The sequence below is a fragment of the Mesocricetus auratus genome, unplaced genomic scaffold, assembly GCF_017639785.1.
Source record: "Mesocricetus auratus isolate SY011 unplaced genomic scaffold, BCM_Maur_2.0 Super-Scaffold_100018, whole genome shotgun sequence".
NCBI classification, from domain to species: domain Eukaryota; kingdom Metazoa; phylum Chordata; class Mammalia; order Rodentia; family Cricetidae; genus Mesocricetus; species Mesocricetus auratus.
In genome coordinates, this window is record NW_024429199.1 from 11,084,971 (window position 1) to 11,097,974 (window position 13,004).

A 13,004-nucleotide genomic window follows, 5' to 3' on the forward strand; every position below is an offset into this window, starting at 1 on the left:
AATGTGCAGCGTTCCCCCACATGGGGCAGGCAGGCAGGCCCTCTCACCGTGGGTTACACAGTGCCATGGAAAGACTAGGTCGACAGCCTGATCAAGTGAAATAAGGCACGCTACAGTTCTCCACGCGACACAAACCTTGTTACTTTCTATTTGCTTTTCACGAGTGCTTGCAAGACTCACTTTTTCAGCGAAGATGGGGTTCCCGGATAAGTGACTCAAGTGCATGAACTCCAAATGCAAAGTTCCAAACTCTGCCAGGATACTGCTGCCCCCGGAGGCCCAGGGCCAGTTCCGTCCGATACCGCTAAGGGAGAGAAGATACGAGAAGACACAGGTCAGGCGAGTCCCATTGTTCAAGCTTCTAAATGCCAGAAGTGGGAAAGCTCACATTTCTTTGATGGTGTCGCTATGAGTTGACTCTAGATATCATAATATCACCCATTGGATCTTCAGAGTAGTGATTTTAAGCTTTAACTCCTATCTTCAACCTGGAAATTGTGTTGACTTCAGTCAGAAAGACACTATGTTTTCAAAGATTCTTTACTGAAGCACTTCTATACGTTTCCAAATCCTCCCTCCAATTCCTAGACTTCCTTACATGTATACTCATAGTATATCTATTTTTTAAGGTGCTGACTCATTGTCTTACTTAATCTATTCTTACAAATATAAATTATGCTATGTAGACCCGAAAGGCATGAGCTGCAAATGTATTGTTGAATGATGGTTTATATCAGAAAATACTTTTTAAAAAATGTGTGTTGTGTATGGTTTTCATGTGTGCCACTGGAGCGTGTATTGCTGAGTGCAAATGCAGAGGCCGGGGGCAGAGGGGGGGGACATCAGGTGTCTTTCCCTGCCACCCTTACTGCCTATGCCTTTGAGACAGGATCTTCTACTGCACCGGGAGCAAAGCTAGAGGTCAGAGGTCAAATGCTCAGTGATCCTCTTGTTTCTGCCTCCCCACAGCACTGGGTTCATTGGACTATGAAGCTACAGTCATCATTTTATGTGGAGGGTTGGGATTTGAACTCAGATCCTCATGTTTGTTCTTACCCACAGAAACATCATCCTAGCCCCAAACATGAAGTGGATCTTGAGATATGATCAGACTCTAGGGTATAGTTTGTTTCTGGATAAACACTTAAAAACCTGAAAATATATATGATAATTCAAATATAGAATAAAGTCAAATATACTCCTGCCTGACAGTTCACATTCCTATACACTGGTTTTGGCTTAGACTTAACATTTATTGCACATTATTTGATATGCAATAGTGACTATGAATGACACGGGGTTACAGAGCATGCTGTGACAGCAAATCACTTTCCTCAAAGACTCGACAGAGCAGAAGTAGGAAGCAAATATTTGAGCAGAAAGAAATTCCAGCATGGTATGTAAATGCCAAGGTAAATGAGAGAATTCCCAGAGTATCTTGCACAAGGATCTACATTGCAGCATCATAGGCATCACAGGACACCTCCCTCTGGGAGGATAGCCCAGAGTTGAGTCTTAAAGAATAGGACTTGGAGAGGGGGAAGAGCAATGAGAAGGTGAAGCTGGCCATGTCGCATAGCAGAAGGAAACAGGGCAGCACCTGACACTGTGGATGGGGGAGGGACACGATGCCTGTCACACCTGAGCCTGGGACAGGGAGTCTTCTGGATATCTGATTTTCTTCTTTTTAGCAAGACTCTTTTTAAGTGCTCTTCTTGGTGCCCCCTGAACCTCCGAGCCACCCCCTTTCACATGGGTAAATCTTGTTAGCTCTACACTGCCTCTAGTGCCAGGCTGTGGAAACTAAGTGATGAGGAAACTTGGTTCGGGGAAACTCTGGGGTAGCCTCACTCTTATTCTGTCTCCTTTATGAGCCAAATTCAGGTTTTGTTTTAAAGCTCACAAGTATGGTTGGCATACCTAGTAAAAGGGAACACAGAGAAGTGAAAGTCTTCCATTCATTTTAGAAAATGTCCTAAATTTCCAGTTCTTAGAACATGAGTTATTCTTATTTTATAGTTTAATAAAAGGGATGTTGTAAAATTACTCAGATGGAATGAAAAGATACCTTCAGATTTTGTTAGCTCATAGCCAGATTGTCAGTGCATGTAGCCATTGGTCATTGTTGTCATGACACACTAACATTTTTATTCTACACATTGCATCACTAAACAAAGTCAAGCCCATTAATCAAAACTACAAAATCCTTCCTTGTCGAGAAGTATTAGAAACTAGTTTGCATCATAAGGCCATATCAGGATAAGACAGACAGACTGACAGCTTCATCCCAGAGTAAGAAGAAAACAGGATACAGGGTACAAGTCCCACCTACCTCCCAGAAACAAAAGAACTGGTTCTTTTCTGCTCAGGAGATTAGAACACATGCACACTCAGAAGTGTCTATTAGACAATCTAAGGGCACTGAATAAAACTCAAATTTATTTAGTATTCCTGGTATGTGATGAGTCAGCAGAAAACCAGCAGCATCCTGATCCTTTCGCTGGTATTTCATATGAGAAGGGAAATCACATTCTTTTATATCTTTGCTGAGTTACACTAGGAGCAAGGACATGAAAGGCACACACACATCATGCTAAGAGAAAGGCAGCTGTGTTTAGGATAAGCGTGCATATGAGAGGATGGCCTTGATTATCTTTCAGCACACAGAATTAATGTAGTTCAGTAAAAATTACATATAAGTCGAATAGCTGCACTGGTGCTTAAGTATACAATTGGGAAGTTGTTGGAGAAGTCAGAGGGGGCATAGCTCAACCCTAGGTCTCATAGACAAATCTGCAAAGATCAGCAGATTGGCCTGGGGAGAGGATGGAGTGCCCACCATGTGATGGCAACCCATGTGACCTGGGGAGACACTTGGCTTCCACTCTGGCACACATATTAAGTGAAGCCTAAATTTTGGTCACTCAGAGAGGGAGGAACAGAAAACTTTCTCCCACTGTTTCAGTCAACATGTTTTAAAAGACAGGTCTTAGCCTAGATTGATATGGAACTCACTTTGGAGACTAGGCTGGCCTTGAATGTGTGATCCCTGTTCCCCAAATGTCTGGGTTATAGGCACTACCACCATGCCTAGTTACAAGGTCTGTTTTGCTCCACATTCTGAGTCTAGTGATGAATCTATGCATTCAAAAAGCTAAAATTCTTATATGAACCCTGGACATTTGTCACTAAAATATAGGGGCTGTGACGGGGGAATGAGTCCAGGGAGACGTCTGCTCTCTTGATTTAGAAGCCGGGGTATCCTGGGTGCTCTGCTAGCATAAGCCAAGTATTCTAGAGCTGCAGTTCAAGACTACTCCTATGTATAGAGTGTGGGATTTAAAATGCCCTTAATGTTATTGCATTACTAGGGTATTTTAAAGGCTGTTGTGATGCTCTTTATCTGGCTTGTTTTACAAACATGAATAATATTCTAGAGAAATGTGGTAAAGACAAAATAATAGCTTGTGTTAAAAAATTAGTAGCTCCACAAGGCAGTCCTGAAAGGGAGGGCCATTTAAATATTTCCAGCCTTGTTATAACGTCTACCATTTAAGCCAAAATGATGAGTTGGCGTATAGAAATGTATACACAAAAAGGCAATTAACATGATCTGGGTGGCTGCCAAAGGTTTTGTCCAAAGAATCTTGGAACAGAATTTCAAACTGCTGTGTCATTCTTGTTTCACATACTTCTGCTTCCTCCAGTGTCTAGTTCTCTCACCATAAACAAGATTATTATTTAATATGTATGTTTCAACTTTTACTTAGCTTCAGTTTTCAGTATTCTACTAAGGTCATTATTATTTGAAAATAGAACTTAATCATGCGCAGACAGTTGACTTCAGCAAGTGAAAAGAAGAAATTCTGCTTACAAAAGAATGTACTCACTGGGCCCCTTGGCAACATGGAACACTGTTTTCTTTATAGAATTTATATAGTTCATTAGCAGTGGCAATACACTCTGACTCTATTGTACTCAAAACATCAAAGGGTGATTATTTCCTGGCCTCTGATGTACAGTGGGCTTCATGTGCCTTTTCTGTCCCCTGGAAACAATAGGTAACAATGGGTAATAGGGCCAGAGGAAAGATCTGCATCACTAAAGGCTCCATTCTAGTCATGCCATGGGAGACGTGCTAACTCTTCCTAGAGCCTATAATGGTGTAAGCAGCTGGAGGGTCATTCTGGATTGATGGTCCATCCTTTCAAAATAATCCTAAATGGAGGTAACCCTTATAGTCACTATCCAAATCAGTAATACATATAGTTGGCAATGTAGCATGATCAAATACAACGAATGTAGAATTTACAGAGCTGAAATGGTTCTCTAAAATCACCAGATTAATATACAAACAAAGCATTAAACAGTTATACAGTGCCCATTAGCTATGGCTTTCAATATGCCCTTCCTTGAAGCTTCCTATCCTATGCAAAACGGAAAACTATGCAATTTTCATTAAAAAATAAGGAACAAAACCCATAATTTCCGTGAGTATTCTTGCCTGAATGATTTCTGATTATCTGATCAGTGGATAAACCTTCTTTGGGTTAACAGTCTATAATACAGTTTACTCCTTGGGGTTATGGAATCATCAGTCTTTGGAAGAAAAGCTCTGCACATCCTATATATTACACCAAAGCCTTACTCATGCATGCAAATGGAATGGCCCACAGGGATATTGAGTTCAAAAGAGGAAATTAATCTGGTATTACTCCTTTTGCACTTTTAGCCCAAATTAGGAAAGAATAATTAGAAATTTCATCAATGATTGTTTTATTTAGCTTTATTCCCAAAGCTAATCGATTTAGAGATGTGGCAATTTCGGCTGCATGTACAAATGCCTACTCCTTCCTGCAGAGGTTTGAAGAATGCTGAGAGCTCAGTAAGAGCTGCATCCCAAGGGCCTGACATGGCAATACAGATCAAGCCTGTCCCCAAGTCCATCATAGAAAATCCAACAGAGAGGACCGTCTCCTCAGGGAAGGAAGGCTTCTTCAGGGCAGCCATTTGTCTAAACTCCTCAAAATCACAGCAGCTACCTCGAAGTACCAGCATGAGGGTGCTCAAATCTCTCAAGAATTTCCATGTAAGACTTTTCACAGTGTTTAACATAATACTTGAAATTTGTTATTTTCTGCTCAGTGTCATCAGATACAATTATTTCAGATTGTTTTAATTTATTCTGATTCGTATTGCTCTTCTTTGTGTCACATTGCCTCAATTTGGGGCTGGGGATGGTAAGTTCCAAAGACAGAGGAGCTAAGAAGCCCTTCTCAAATAGCCTTCTGTGAACCCAGCACAGCCCCTTTTTTCTGTTCATCCCCTGGGAAGGATCTCATGGCTAACTGCTGTCAAGTGACAGCAGAGTGGGTGAGTTCATCTTTCTCTGTCGTCTTAGGTGAATTGGTACATTGAGTTCATGAAACATTACTGTAAGGGCTGGCAGAAATCCTGAGAAGACATTTTGATGCAGGTAGGATGTATGAGTGTGCACCTATATCTCTCTATTTTAAGAAAGACAGAATATATCCTATACCTAGCTTTAAGTACCCCTCCATTGTATCCCGTTCATTTGCCAAATGATACACATTCTTGTTTTTGTTGAGTGTAGTTGTTTGCTGAGTGGATATGTCTTGTCTTATCTATCTGTCTATCTATCTATCTATCTATCTCTATCTATCTACTATCATCTATCTATATATTTAGAGATAAGGGCTCATTCTGTATGTTTGGCTGGCCAGGAATTCAATAAGTAGATCAGGCTGGCCTTAAACTCAGATCTACCTGCCAGTATCTCTCAAGTCCCAAGATTAAAGGCTCATGCCACTACTTCTGGTTTGTATAACACTAGCAATGAACTCTAAAGCACATTAACTTTTATTTCTTGCCACAGTTACCAATATGGCTAGTTGCACCTTTTAAAACTGACTACAGAGCCTCTACCTGGAAGTTGTTAGTTTAATTGTCTAAGCTTATAAAGAGGACTGATTTGGGAATGTGTAGCAGAGGTACAAGTGGCTGTTCTGATGTCTTGTCACATGGAGAGAACTGTAGAACTCATGGGATTTCTTTGCTCTATCTGTTGTAAATCATGGCACTAAGTCCTTTAAACTGCAGCAGGTGAACGACTTTCCTCCTTTGTATACCTCAAAATGGAACAGAAGCATGTCCCAGATCATCCTTTGAAAATTCTTCCATACTTGGGTTTTCAATAAAGTTGTTCCACTACTCAGTTTTACACACACAAGACTTCAAGACTGTGAAATGACAATGAAATTTGGCTATGCTTGGTCACCCAAGGGTCAACTGTGGGATAAATTGTGAAATTAGCAGGGATTTCTGGCTTCTAACAATTCTCCAAATTCTGTAGTACTGTCTCTCCCTGCTACAGTGGACAAATTTTACTGGGGCATGTATTCCTTATAATTATGGATTGCATCAATTGTAAAAATGTATGAGCTTCACTGTGCTATTTCCATAAATGCATATGATATGCTTTGATCATGTCTACCATACTTTGTAATAATTAGGGGTATTTTACTCATTTCATAAGAGTTGAAATTTTGGTATTATTTACCTTAGAATACCTGCAGCAATGGAGCAATTACTATTGGAAATAATAGTTATCAGTTTTGCCAAAATTAATATTAGTCTTTTGCAGAAATATCTATGATCTACAGGGTACTATTAAATGACTTTGTTCAACAGGCTAAAAAAAAAAAGCACTTGCAGATGTCCTTGCCAAATGAGGGCTGAGCCAGCCGGTCAACTCTAACTTATTGAATGCTTACTCTGTTCCAGTGAGTGTGTGATACATCAAAGTCCCTGGAAAATATGCCTAGGTATTTCTAAAGCCAATCTGTCCTCCACTGGAAACAGTGAGGGTTGAAGTCTCAACCACAATTCAATTAAGTGTTTGTCTAGTCAGATAAGCTGAATACACAGTTTTTTGGGGAAGTCATTTCTGTCTTTTCTATAAGCGTTTCTTGAGGTCTTTATCAAGTGGGTTCTAATGACATTTTTAATAAATGTGAGCTTTTCTCGGCATTCTACAAAACACTCTGATCCCTTACTGCTGACCTCAGTAGATCCTCACTCTTGGTCTTTTCTCCATATTAGAATTTTGGGACTAATTGAGGAGGATTCCTTCTTGGATGCCAAAATGAGATGGGTGATAAAGTGTGTTTAAGGCAAGATCAGTAAGATGAATATTAAAGAATCTACGGGGGAAAATGTAAATACTGTAATTGCTCTTTCCATTCAAAAATGATGAGTTACAAAAATGGTTCAAGAAAACAGATGATGTTTAGATAATAAGAACCAGTAATTAGGGTGTTCTTCTTAAGCTGTGTTATACAAGCTTAGACATTTCTGTTAACTTACAATGTAAATACAAACAAAAAACCCAACAGAACCGTTAATCAAACTATCATGTGAATGAAAATGCTAGCTTTCCTTAGATTTGAGTTTTTATGTAAAACTAACAAACAAGAAGATATAGAGAGGGACTTGGCTAGTCAAGTGCTTGCCATCCAAGCACAAGGACCCAGGTTTGGATCCCTAGAAACTACATAAAAAGCTCAGTGTGGTGATGTGTACCTTGACCCTAGCAATGACCAGATACGAGGTGGAGACAGGTGGATTCCTGGGAGCTTGTTGTGCAGTCTACTTTGTATAGTGTACTTGAAGTTCCCGGCCAATGAGAAACTTGTCCCAAAGAAAGGCTGGAACTCACAGGAGGAGTGACACCCAGGGTTGTCTTCTGATCTACACACACACACACACACACACACACACACACACACACACACACACACACACAGCCAGAAGCATTTGTGTCCTGTCCAGTCCATAGCCGCTTATAAAAAAATCACTCAAATGCTTAATATTAATTACAAACTGTTTGACCTATTAGCTCAGGCTTATTATTAACTAGCTCTTATAACTTAAAATAACCCATTTCTATTATTCTATATTTTTACCACGAGGCACGTGGCCTGTTAACTTATATATTGCTTCCCTGGTGGCTACTGGTATCTCCCAGAATCCACCTTTTTTCTCCCTGTATCTCCTGCCTGGTTCTATTCTTGGCTGTTGGTCGAATCAACTTTTTTATTAACCACTGGTAGTAAAACATATTCATAGCATACAGAAAGACATCCTGTATCACACACACACACACACACACACACACACACACGATGGGGAAGATATAGATATTGAAAGCTGCCAACACTTTGGAGGTCATTGGGACATTATGAAATAGTTTGGCAACCAAAATTTTAGACAAAAAGTATAACAAAGAATAAAGAGATCAATGAAGAACACAGAGTACAACAATAAATACATGTATTCTTCTAATCAGAGCATAAATTACCAGCATGCAATCAATGGGCCAGGCTTTGTCCTTTGGAACCTAAGTATAACTTAGAGCCAGTGCTCTGGGACAGTCTGTCATGAATCACAACACACCTATCTTTGTGGTACCTTGTGGACTTAATTTTTCATGCTTACTTTACCTCTGAACTTGAGAATAAGATCAATGAGATCAATGTCCTCCTCTTTAGTCCCCATTTCTTCTCTGTATAGACATTCGCAGAACTGGTGACAAAATTCAATGATTGTTGCATTTACATTTGGCAGCCATTAATCGGCTTCTAACACAATAATCTTTAATGCATTCTATCAAATCTAAGTACTTAAGCAAGATTTATCACTCAAAGCTAACATAGTTTCTATATATGGATGACTTATATTTTAAATTTATAAGTTTATACATTTCCAGTGACTATACATTCTTCATATTATTGGAAAAATATTAAAAATATAATTGAGCTTCAGGAACTTCTACAAAGGAAGATTCATCAAAAATATTGCTAAGTGCTTAACTTTTGATAAGAAAGAAAAGAGAAGCAAACAACAAAATCTTGGTCTTCATGTGACAATAGGGACAGCATGTGGCAAAGGCTGTGGGAATTTGGATACTGTGGCCCCAGAGTTCTAAAGCCTGCATAAAGGCAAGGGTGAGCTCTTCACAAATTCTAACAAGGCAACATGACTTTTGCATATAGACACAGCTTGAGAAGGGCTGCTGTGAAATTGAGGGAATGGGAGGCACTCTGGGCTTCACAGGTTGGATCAACTCCTGGTACAACAAAGCTTATGATTGTGGTAAGAGCCTGGTTTCCCATGAATGTCAATTTAAGAACAATAATGGTGCTTATGGGCTATTTTTCCCCCTTTCATTCAAAATGAGAATGCCTTCTTAGATCCCATGAGGAAAATGTACACTCTTAGAATTTCAGATTACCTACTTCAGTAAATAGCAGAATGCCAATGTGAAAAATAGCACAATTATCTTGTAATGTGAAATGCTAAGAAGAAAATAAAGCTAGAGGATGTGATGGAGCCTGATGGGCAGTTAATGCGGACTGGTTTGCTGGTAAGAGCCCGGGGTAAGGGAGACGTCCATGCCGGTCACTGCATGGACCTACTGGTGCAGACCTGGACATGACTTTCCCCCGTGCTCTCAGGAGAACATAACTGCAAAATATTGCTGGCTGTATGGGAAGAATATGGGAGAGTAGTGGGCATCCAGCACCAGGGATTCATGTGGGATAAAGAAACACATAGTGCAGAGTGTTGAGGTCAGGGCTAGATCTGGATTAATTCTAAGTGCCAGGGGAAGTTATTTCTAATGGGGGATAAAATAAGACCTGCGTTTCAAAATCCATCTTACGGACTGCAAAAAGAAGGGGCTGCATGAAAGCAAGACAGGACTTAAAAATGAAAACTGTCCAGACAGCAGGCAGATGGGGGCTGGATTAGTAGTTAATGCCAGAGATAGACAAACAAGAAAATTGGAGTTAACATTCTAGCAGTGAGTTACCAGGAAGGACTAGACCCAGGGTTAAGGGGAGAGAAGAATCAAGGGTGTTTTCCTCTATTCTGGCTCCAACTGATGGGTAAAACGGCACCTTTTAAGAAGAGGGAAAATCTGGATTGATGGTGCAAGTCTGTCATCTTGACTACCTTGGAAACTGAGATAAGTGGATCACAAGTTCAAGGCCAGGCTGGAAAACTCATCAAGACCTCCATCTAAAAAAATACAAAGTAAAATGAGGGAGGGGATATAGATTAGTGACAGAGCTTGCATAGCGTCTCTAAGGTCCTAAGTTCACTACCCAAATAATGGCAAAATAAAAATTAAAAAAGGAAGATCGTGGTAGCTATAAGTAGTATAGAGACAAACCATTCTATGTCTTAGATGTTCTACAAAAAGCTCATTTGTAACTGTAAGCATACATCCAACTTTGTGCACTGAAAAAATTCCCTTTTTTAGTTTTCTTATAAAGATCAATTTATTCAGTTGGAGGGACCCTAGTTTGGCAACAGCTTTTCAGAAATCATGTAAGGGTTATGAAGAAAACATGCAATATGGCAGAAAACAGAAAAGATAAAAAAGATTATGTAACACAAATGAATCTGCCGCATACAGTAGATCCTATTATCACTTCTGAGTAAATGTCAACAGTTTAACCAAATCTCTCCCGTGCATGGTCATGTAACAAAAGTGACACATTAAAATGCAAATGTAGGCATAACGTGAAGGTGCCCCATGTTTCGGGGAAAGGTGATCTGCTTTCCCAGGCTACTTTATTACAGCCACACACAGTGAATTTACCCTTTTCTTTTTGCGTGTGTGCATGTTTGAGTATGCTCCTGCCCATGCAGTTGTGCATGTGTCTGTTGGCACGAGGAGGCCAGAAGTCTCGTATGTCATTCCTCATGGGCTATGTGCCCTGTTTTATAGGACTGGGTCTTTCACTGGTCTGGAGTTTGCCAATTAGGCTAGGCTGGCTGGCCAGCAAGCGCCAGATACACACTTATTTATGCCTCCCCAGTGCTTGGATTTCCAGCCTCTGCCACTATGCTCCACTCTTTAATGTGAGTTCTGGGGGTCCAGCTCAGATCCTCATGCTTGTGTGGCAAGCATTTTATTGACTAAGCTCCCTGACCTTGACATTTTTTCAAGTTTTGCCACCATTGACAATGTTGTCACTAAGTAAGTCTCTGGAATAAAGTCACAGAGGTGGAATTATGGGCACAGAGTCTGCATTTAAGATTTAATGATTCCTATCCAACAGTTTCCCTCTAAAACTTACCCCAACATACTCTCCATTTGCACTAGAATGGTCCAGCTGCTCATTAATTGGGCATTTCACTAATTTTTAAAACTTGTTCAGTCTTGTAGGTTAAAAAGAAACACCTTAGTGTTCTCCTGACTTGCATTTCTTTATTATAACCCTCCAATGTTTAGTGGACAATACACTTCCTTTCTTGAGAAGTATGCTCACGTGCTTTTTTTCCTATAGGCACTATTGCCTCTTGTAATATATGCTTTACAAATTTTCAAAAAATTTACAATACCCATTTTAGTAAGTGAGACAATGAACAAATGATTTTGGAAGGGATCGGTATTGTAGTCTCCCTTATCTGTATTCTGTCATGGTTTGTATATACTGTTCCCACTAAAAGAGGCTCAAGTATGTTTTGCCTCTAATATAATGCCAAATTTTTGGGAAATGACTGAATTATGAGGCTCTTGCCTAATCAATAAAGTATCAGGAGTTCAAGGTCATCCATGGCTAGCTAGTAACTATGAGGTCAGTCTGGGTTACATGACATCCTATTTCAAAACAAAAGCCCCAAGACAAAAGCATAAAAGCCTATATGTATGATGTTTTATATGGGAATGCAAAATTTACTGGGAAGCAGGTACACAGAATTCAAATTTTGGAAAAACAAAACAGAACTTATGTACACTTTGCCCATATTCTGATACTTTGCTTACATTAAAGGGGTAAACTCATAAATCTGAGGTAAAAATTTTTCAACACAGCCCAGCATTCAAGGCTACAGCATGGGGATTAGTGGCTGCTTTTACCCAGATTTACAGTGAGAATCATAAACAACAGAGTGGAAATATTTTAAATACAGTTTGGCTACAAAACAGGAGAGTAAATCAAGGGCCAAGGAAAGTGTCTCAGCTAAAGACATTGATGCCACCAAAAAGCCTCACACTTTGCAACAGTCGTGCAGGAAGGATATTTAGAGGGTATGTGAGGAATTATCTACAGATTCTACCTCATGAAATATCTGAAACATAAACAAATTTGAAAGACTTTCATGTAAGAAGAGCATGCCATTGGGAAACAGAATCCCCATCCCCCAGGATTTATTTCGTGGTATCTAGCCTCTCACAGGCCAATATAGTGAAGGCTCTGGGGGTCTTGACTATATCTTCTGGTGGTAGCAGATCTTAGGATTGACCACATGGTTCTGGGTTTGTAGCCATATGTAACACAAGAGTTGGCAGTCCATGGAGGCTTTCACCAGATTTCAAAGGGAAGCCTGTGAGGCTAAGCATCTTACAGCAGAGTGGGAAAACGTGTGGGCATCTCCTTTGAGGTGATGCATGAATCTATGGAATTGAAAATGAGCCAGCAAAGGAGACTCCTGAAGTTATATGTCAGCAATATGGAATGCCTCCAGGGAAAAGAGACAAGGGAACTTGTAGAGCCAGTGCAGGAGAGCGGCCATGTGGGCTGAAGCTAGTAGGTCTGTCTATTTGGATGCCTGGGGTACCAAACATGAACTGCTGGATTTAAATTTATGTCCTGATGGGTTTCAGTCTGCCTTTGCACTCCTTATCCCTTTCTATGTCCCATTTATCTCAGTTTAAAATGGAAATATTACTTCATGACATTTTATGTTGGAAATGTATAACTTGTTTTTCTACTTTGACTGCGTTTAAGCAGTTTGCCTAGGGTCTCAGAGGAGACTTTGATCATAACCTTCAGAGCACTGCAGGAACTGTTGAGACTTGAGGGACTGAGCGGACTAAATGCACTTTTCATTCTGCAGTGATCATAAAGGCCAGGGTTAGTGCAGAATGTTATGGTTTATGCATGACATATCCCCACAAAAGTCTCATGTGT

The 13,004-nt window shown here is 40.1% G+C and overlaps 1 protein-coding gene across 1 annotated transcript in view; it reads right to left on the bottom strand.

The window, feature by feature from the left end:
* The window catches only part of Man1a1 (mannosidase alpha class 1A member 1), a 173,281-nt gene that overhangs the window by 30,102 nt on the left and 130,175 nt on the right, over nucleotides 1-13,004 (bottom strand). Inside the window, exon 7 of the mRNA XM_005073303.4 lies at nucleotides 181-304. Within this exon, the coding sequence (XP_005073360.2) occupies nucleotides 181-304 (124 nt within the window). The remainder of the gene's footprint in view (nucleotides 1-180; nucleotides 305-13,004) is intronic.